Source organism: Eucalyptus grandis, chromosome 8 (genome assembly GCF_016545825.1).
Source record: "Eucalyptus grandis isolate ANBG69807.140 chromosome 8, ASM1654582v1, whole genome shotgun sequence".
NCBI classification, from domain to species: domain Eukaryota; kingdom Viridiplantae; phylum Streptophyta; class Magnoliopsida; order Myrtales; family Myrtaceae; genus Eucalyptus; species Eucalyptus grandis.
The window spans coordinates 39,886,664-39,895,595 of NC_052619.1; the positions used below are offsets into that span (position 1 = coordinate 39,886,664).

Below are 8,932 nucleotides of genomic sequence, written 5' to 3' on the forward strand. Positions count from 1 at the left end.
TTTTGTCCTTCATTGGCCAAACTGACAAACCTTCTCGATCAGACGTGAATCAGCAAAGTTCCATCAATATAGGATGGTACTAGAGCACTTCCTGTTTTCCATATTATTGACCAAACTGACTAATCTTCGCAATCAGACGTTAATGGAAGCGATGGAAAATGAAAGTGTAAGAAATTCTATAATAAAATTTGATGACTGTTAAAAAAAACCCTGTGAATCTGCCCTGAACAGAGGATCGATGTTGCCGAATTAGGAGAGCCTTCAATTGTGTAGGCCTCGGTCAAATGAAAGTTACTTTCTCATGATAACAGGGATCAGGATCATAGGGCCATATTCACTTCTCATTAATAATGCTAGTTCATGTGAATTTATGATTTCGCCATTTTGTTAAGGTTTCGTATCACAGAGCTATTAAACACGGGGAAATTTTTTCTGTAATTTGACTTAACGGCTGAAAATTGGTAAGAGCCGAAAAAATTATTAATCTGATCGCCTTTTTGCCTCGTTTGGACCTTGGAATTAAACTACTGAAGGAATGGGAGTCCTAATATTGGAATTTCCAAGTTTGGAGGGAACTTGGTCATAAAGTTGAATCTTGCAACCTGAAATATCTGGTACTTAGATTTCCATTCCGTGAGGAATGCAATTCTAGATGAATCAAAGGATCAATGAATTTGTGTGGAAGTGATGAACTCCTTCCCTACTACTGGCCTTTCATGATTTTTAGGAAGAGTGGCAATGCATATTGGTAAGCAAAGGCATTGATCCGGAAGGATGTGTCATGATAAATTTTGTAGGACTGATGCAATGTATGCATTTTATTTGTTGAATCAAACTGCAACTGGAATAGCCTAAAGTTGAATCAAATTGCATTTTGTGTAGACTCGCTCTCTGAACGAGAAACTAGTCGAGGAAACACCCCAGTAGCATGAAGTCACTCCTGATAAGTTGGTCAACTCTTCTACTCATCCCCAGCATATTCAATTCTTCTTCCATTTGGTCTTCTCAATGAAATTAACCTTAGGACATACCGAACTAACATTGCAATGACCGCTTTGTGAGTTTCTATCATATCCAGAGAAAGACGTCATGTGTTTGAACTAATCAAAATCGGAATAAAACTGCAATCTTGTTCACAATTATGAGATTCAATGACCAACAAAGCTTCAAATAAGAAAAATGCATCTGGGCCTAGACAAAGTTTTCAGCAAATAACCCTCATTTTACATGCTTCAAGTCAAGCTCGTTTGCAGTTGTGGATACACATGAAAACAAGCGAAGGCCTATGTTAGATCTTCAGCACCTTTATTTCCAGCCTATTTAGATCTTGTCCCTCTACCAAGCTCTGCAAGCAATATTACACCTCACGAGCTCTGAGCTCACCCTTTCAGCAGTCTGAAAACCTCTAGAAAACTCCAAAGAATGTCGCTACTGCAAAAACAAGAAACAGCACTCCACCCAAATAGCCAACCTGTTTGAAAACGCGAATGACAAAAACCAGTTAAAGTCAAATCAAGTGAATTTTCTTTGAGCATGGATCTTTTCATAACGTGCAGCAAATACAAACATTGAGACCACTAGGAGCAAAATATGACCATTATTCATCTAGCTATAGGCAGTACAGTGCACATTTTAGGCCTGATGCGTTGGTACCAAAAATATACTGCATAATGAAGTAGAACCTTTTCAAACCAAGAGCAACAAGTACACAACTGGAATTCTTTGATCTTTTCCAAAGTGGAAATTGGGAACACATACTTCTGCATTTAGATTGCGAATGTACTATAACACAGAAAGGGTAGTCAAATAGCAGGCCACCAAGAAGATGGCATATTCTGGCCCCCATTCATGCTGTAACCCTTAACCACTTACTCAACCGTTGATGCAAGTGAATGAGTTAAGCATCATCAGCAGGCATATGTTGAGACACATGGGAGTATATGGTGCAGGATAGAGGATCCACATCCTGATGCTTAGAGTGCAAGTCGAGAGAGAGAGAGAGAGAGAGAGAGAGTAATTGTCACTATTCGGATTTGCATCAAACTCACAAGCTTCTCAGATATGTAGTTGGCTAGAAATGCACCCCCAAGAATCGCAATAGACGTTGCCACAAGGTGTCCAACAATAGCTCCACTCGCAACACCCCATGGGGACTGGATGTGAACGAGGAAGATATTATCAGGATATATCGGCCAACATCTATAGGATTGCACAGCAGTATAATTAAAACCTAGCTGACCTGTGCTGCACCGAGGGCTATTGTAGCAAGCATTGACCGATCTCCCCATTCCTGATTGCAGTTTAAAGCTCAGAAGACATATTTATCAGAGGAATGACCATTCAAAGTACCAACATTAATATTACAAGTACTAAAAAGAGGAAAAAGGATCTCCATCTCCACAGTATGTGTACACAATATTGATAAAGAACATAGTAAATACAGATTTCATTAGGCAGTCAACGACCAAATGCTGTAGAACACCAAAACAAGCCAAGACAGGTTCTTCAATGGCAATGTAAAATTTTCTGGTGGCAAATTTAACAATTTCATTGAATGCAGTGAGGAAAAACAATCTGCATCTTCTACTTTGGACGAAATATTGGACCAGTAGAAGAATGAAAGATGCTTACAGCAAAGAATACGAGGCTGAAGGACTTCCAGACAATCTCAAGAGGATTTGAAAGCCGTTTGGAGACCTAATAAACATATTGAATCAAATCAGGTACCACAAACTTTCTTAAACGCCAAAACCTATAAGATAGCATGCTGAGAAATAGATCAGCAAATAGCCAAGTGAGAAAATGTATATCCAGTGAAGGATCACAAGGAAGTAAGCATCTAATTAAAAAATAACCTTTTCTTTTACAAGCTCTTCAGCTTCGACGTATTCATCTAGTTCAGGACTGCTCTTCTCTCCACTCTTATCTACATTTGACGGAATATCCCATGCATCTTTTATTGATTTGAGACCAAAGAATATAAGCAAAGTCACAGCAGCATATTCCCCAATTGGTAAGGCTGTTTCAATGATCACATAGAGCAGAGACATGAAAACTCTTGTAAGAAAAGAGCCAAAGGATCAAATGGATTCTCAATCATGCCAAGGAAAGACAAGTTGCAGAGACAACTAGTAAATTCAATAATTGATAGTTATGTGCATCCAAGTTGATGCAAGTGAAGTTCAAACAGATGATTTTTACAATAAAATACTGCCAAACACATAAGTCTTCAAGATTAAATTATCATTTACACTAAAATGTCAGGAATGTTGATTTTTCTGTCCCAAATCTCTAATTAATCCTAAAATGCATTGCACATGCCTAAGCATGGATCGCAAAGGGAATTGCTTATTTTAGTATCCCCTCGTTTGGTATCTCAACCCTACATTAGTCTGTGATGCACAGACAAAAAGTTCAGACTTGAAGTAATGAGAAGCTATCAGCATCAACATGTGGCAGAAATTTCATATGTACAAGTAACATTCACTTGACAGGTGAATTTAATTCAGTTAAGGATAAGAAATCTCTCTGTGCTTTAATCAGAGCATGTTAAGAGACTGAACTGCACCATAAGTCTCCTTTTAGTATAAACAGGTGTGTATGAGAAACCTCTGTGGCAGAACATACAAAGGAAACATAACCTTTATCTTTTGTTCACTCTTTCTCTCCTTTTCTTTCTTTGCCAGGTTATAACATGAATAAAGGCATTGCAACACAAGCCTTTTCAGAGCTCTTCAATCCCAGCCAGGAAGTAGCTAACTCTCAGGGGATTAAAGACTAGCAGAACACCTTTCTCCTGAGGTCTAGCTCTTGATTTGAATTTGCAAGTCCATATCTCAATAGCATAATTTCTACAAGTCCAAAGCAAGACCGACAGAACGCACATTTGGGATCTTGAGAGTCAACAAGGTCCAGATGTTGGTGAGGAATAAAGCTAATGAGAAATATCAGAAGGTAATGCAGACATGCCATGACCCCGCCTTGAGTGCTACCAATGTGACAGGCAACTACGTCAATCTGCACCCACATAGTCAATGAAGAAACCATACACTCACCATGGGCAAAAAATAAACTCTATTTGTGCGAAATTTTTTGATTTCGTATGCTACCATTTAACTAATGACATTGTTTTACAACACAAGTGTAATTTTATCATAGTACAGAGGATATAATATCACCCAGAAAGTTTAGAGTTTGAGGGAAGATATAAATGTCTGATTGGACAGGGGATGTCATGTCATCCATCCTCACTAATAACTATTTTCAAGTAATGGGAGATGCATGAACTCCAGTTGACCAAAACTGGAGGTATGCAAACATTTTACCATTAGTTAAAGCTCATTCTGCTGAGCTAACTCAATTTTCTCATATCTTTGGAATGATATGGCAGAGATGCACATAATAATTGCTGTTGAAGACATGTATCAAATGTCCAACTTAGTTGCAACCTATAAGATGATACTTCAAGCACATTCTGTGAGTGTCTCTCTACTGAAGCTCTTTCAAAGTACATGGACAAGCTGACAGGAAAACATGGAGGAACAGTATAACTTACCAGTCTGGAACTGAGCAGGTACTGACTGAAATATCTTTCAATCACAACAGACAGGATTGTCATTAATGAAAGAGCACCCATTGATCCTAAAAGAACCTGTTCATATATTTTAAAGAGCATCAGAACATAGAGTTTTTAGACATTCTACTAAAGGCTGTCCATCCCAGCACTAAAATTAGTAAAGAAATTAGTAAAGAAGGTAAACAATCCTGTAAAATAACAGGATCAAGTTTTCAGTGCTACAATTTATCGCCCATCATGGGCAGAATCCTGTTGAAGCATCTGATATTAGTTCACATGATGAGTAAATTCTCTAGTATTATCGAGCAGAAAAAACAAAATTTCGACAGGTGTAAATGATTGGTGAACCTTAGATGATATTTCCTTCATAAGGAGATATTTTCAGGTCAAATCTACAGGTCGATAACAATATTAGATAAATTATTCATGCCAAATCAAGTTCTGACACCACTAGTGTGTGCCAGAGAGAGAGAGAGAGAGAGAGAGAGATTACCAGTCCCTTTTTGTATTGCATGGCCAATAGTGCAGCAATGAAGAATGTCTGGGTAACAGGAACAACCATGAGTTAATACATATTTTAAACAGTATCCGCATTAAGCAAGCATTGACTTCTCTCGTCAAATAAAGTTGATAGATTAAAGAGGTCATATCCTTATAGCAAATGTACAATAAAGATAAAGTAGGTGTTATTAGCAAAAACACAAATGCACAAGAAAATTCAAATCTTCCAATGAAAATATTTGATTTTCTGGCAGCAGAGATAGGTTAACTAATGAATCAGATTTTACTGAGACAAAGAAGAGCTCCAAATATATTAAACTTGAGGAACCATGCAATTGACCTCGACAAGAGCCCCAGGCAAAGTCACTTTTGTTTTTAATGCAGAAAAGGAGATATCATGGAGTGAATGGATACTGCGCTCTAGCATTTCTAGGACCTGAGCAATGACAAGAGATACACAGGCTCGTATTGCATCAGACCATCACAAGCACATAGAATGGATAAAGAGGACCTAACCTAGACCAACCATCAAAGGGGGAAGTCAATGCATGTCAACACACAGTGAAATTAGTATCATGCTTAAGTCATAAGTCATCTAGGTTCAAAATACTTAAGCATGATGCATAGGTGCAACGACTGCATTGCATCATTCTATATTAGCCATATTATTAGATGACAAACTGGTCTCAGTCTCGTGGATATTTTATGCTTCAATGGCCAATATATCCTCTTTACTGGATCATCAGTCGCATAGGAAGAGCTGGGTTTAGTAGTCGATAACACTTTAGTGGGTAGTCACCTACATCCTCAAGTTGACAAAAGTCCAGACAGGCATTTGTATACAGCCACAGCCCATATGTTATAACTCTTCCAGTATTAGTAAAATTTTGACTAAGAAAGCAAGATATTGCGAAGCAAAAAAAAAAACTAAAAAATTGACATGAGACAATGAATAAGCAGACAGATGAGAATTTCTCATATGAATGGTTTGTGACAAAAGTATCAGTCTATCCATGATTAACTACCTTATCCCCGATCTCAGAAACAAATATTAATGCGAATGCAGCTGTGAAGCCTGACTTTGCGATCGCAGCTAATAGTGATGAAGGTCCACCCTTGACAAACGCAATTAATGAAAATACCAAAGTGCATCCAAAGAGAACCAAAGCAACAGAGAGAGGATAAGGAATTTGGCCAGGTATCTTCTTGCTGCAAATCACAAAAATAAACACTCATTAATAAAGTTCACAGATTTCTAGCATCACAGTTCAAATGACGTGTGTGTGTGTGTGTGTGAGAGAGAGAGAGAGAGAGAGAGAGAGAGAGAGAGAGAGAGAAGTACATTCAAAACATGAACATTTTTTGTAGCTGAAATTTAAAACACAGTTTAAGAGACTAAAGTATAGATATTTAGTCACAGCATCACCTATTGCCTGGTCAAACAAAGTTTATTACAATAGGCCAAAAGCTATAATATTGACACACACCAAGCATACTTTCTAAAGGCTTCTTGTTTTCCTGTTTTAGTGAACATATAAAATATTTATAGTTTTAGGTTACAATATACAGATATTCTATACCAATCCTACAAGGGCTAGAGTTCAAATGTTGAAAGATAGAAAGGGTGGAAGGACAATGCATCTTTCCATAAGATCTTAAAAGATCATGATAAATAGGACTGCTGATCTTTCTAAAAGAGCTTGAACTCAACTCATTCAGATAGCGTATCCAGTTTAGCATGCTCCGTGCTACCTCAATTCTCATTAATGACGATTTCTCTTCCCCTTCATCTTGACAAACAAACAAGATACTGAAAGCCCAAATTAGGAATATTATACATGCCTATCCAGTGAAGCTAGAACTTTGTGGATCATTACATTGCAATCGCTGCTTTGGATTCATACATCATCACATCCACTCACTATTACTGCAATCTAACAGCAACATATCTAACACATTCTTAGAATCAAAATAATAACCCATCATCATCATGAAAGGGATAGGCTATTTAACAAAACAAGATTCTGCAAATATAAATCAGAAAAAGGGATCAGCTTTTAATCAATCAGGTAGAACTCACATTGTTGATGAACTGCTTCCAGGTGGATTCTCTCCCAAGGCATTCTGATTTTCATTTTCATCCCTACCTTCGTACCCCCCCGATCCAATACTCACATTGGATGCTTGCGCTTGGAATGTGCTGCATGTTTGTTTCCTTCTTGATAATCCTCTCCATCTAGCTAAAATAAAAGAAAGATTAGGTTAATCATTATAGTCTGATTCTCACTAAGCCAACCCAACCAAATGAGCCTGAAATAAAAATAACAAAACTCACGCTAATTTGTCAAAATTAGTGCAGCCCAAAGTCCACAACAATTAGGAAAAGTATGCAATCTCCTGAAACAAGTGTTTCATGATTATATTTCTCCCCTTACATGGAAAAGTACCAAAATCTTTTGTAACTCTTTTAGTGCCTTTCAACCTCAGTTGCAATATCCATGAAGATAATTTTCAGGAAGCTTAAAATTTTCAGTATAACGTTATTGTAGTCATTCAGCGATTTGGAGGGGAGGAGAAGAATCATACAGTTTTCAGGGTCCAGAATATAACAAAGATCTCATGAAATTGCATATGCTAAAAAAGCTGCCATCTTCTTTTCATACTTACTCATCCGCTTCTTTCCTGTACTTCATATATCGTTCAAAAATCTCTGCAGCTCGAGGAAACATTACAAAAAATAGTTTCTAGAAACACTGGCTTCGATAAACCCCAGTGATTGTACACCCATCGCTTAAATCGGCTTAAAATATTAACTATAAAAGGGGAAAGATCTATCATCTCATCAGCAATAAGCTCCAAATAAAACGGACAACACCAATCATAAGGACAAAGATGCCGAAGCTTCGCTCAGTTCTCACCACAGAAGCTTGACTGCAAAAGGGTAAGCATCAAACTATGAATCTCTCAACTCAAAGTTTTCCTTTTTCTACAAAAACTTGACCCCAATTTAGCCGTCCTACGAAGAATCGATTGCATCCGGATGTTATCTTTTCGCACACGCAGTTATGTTCCCATAACATTTTTGCAGACACTATAAACGACTGAAGACCAAGGAAAGACGAGGTACGAGAAAAGAGGGAAAACTCACGAGAATACGAGGTTTGAACTGTGGGCGACGTCGCAGTGCAAGGCAACGAGTCCACACCAACTAACAAGGGAAGCTTCACTCCCGAAATTAAAGGTCTACGAAGCACCGGACCCTTCATTATCTCTCTTTTGTTCTTGCTTGTGGCAGCAAGCTAACACAGTTCCATCAGCAATTCCAAGAAAAGAGGAAGATACCCTTCTCGGCTTTCGAAATTCTCAGCTCAAGAATTCTCAGGACTTTTTGACTGCGATTTATCTCACCGCGTTCTTCCAAATATGGTGGTTTCACCGGCTTGGCCTCGGCAAATGCAATGCGTTTGGTTGCAGTATCGCGTTCTCTGTTTCCCAGCTGATAAAAATTTCTCCTTTGGGGAGTTGGGGGGTGATTTTGCTTGCCACGTGTGCAGTGGGCGATGGATTGGGGCAAGAGCCAAAGCTCCGACGGCCGACTTAGCCGATCCAATTATTTACGGTTTGTTTTGACATCCATATTTTTTCATTTTAAATATCTATTTATTTTGCAAAAATTATAAAAATTATAAAAATTATAAAAATATAAAAAAGTAAAAAAACATTAAAATTTTTGAAAAATAATGATGGCAAGCTATTATTGAACTTCAATTCAAGAAGTTCAAGTTGACCCATTCGAAACTAAAATTTAATTTCGTAAGTCAAAGTCTAATTTCGATTTAGACTAGTCATAACGTC

General features: G+C 37.8%; 1 protein-coding gene across 1 annotated transcript; it reads right to left on the reverse strand.

Annotated features, from left to right (window-relative positions):
• Positions 1 to 1,171: 1,171 nt before the first annotated feature.
• On the reverse strand, positions 1,172 to 8,583 carry LOC104414391 (protein PAM71-homolog, chloroplastic). Its single transcript, XM_010025474.2, is given in 11 exon segments — positions 1,172 to 1,471; positions 2,049 to 2,153; positions 2,240 to 2,290; positions 2,632 to 2,697; positions 2,856 to 3,019; positions 4,556 to 4,594; positions 4,597 to 4,651; positions 5,070 to 5,117; positions 6,103 to 6,286; positions 7,158 to 7,317; positions 8,226 to 8,583. Coding segments are annotated over 11 exon segments (1,056 nt in total). The 5' UTR covers positions 8,344 to 8,583; the 3' UTR covers positions 1,172 to 1,405.
• Positions 8,584 to 8,932: the final 349 nt, after the last annotated feature.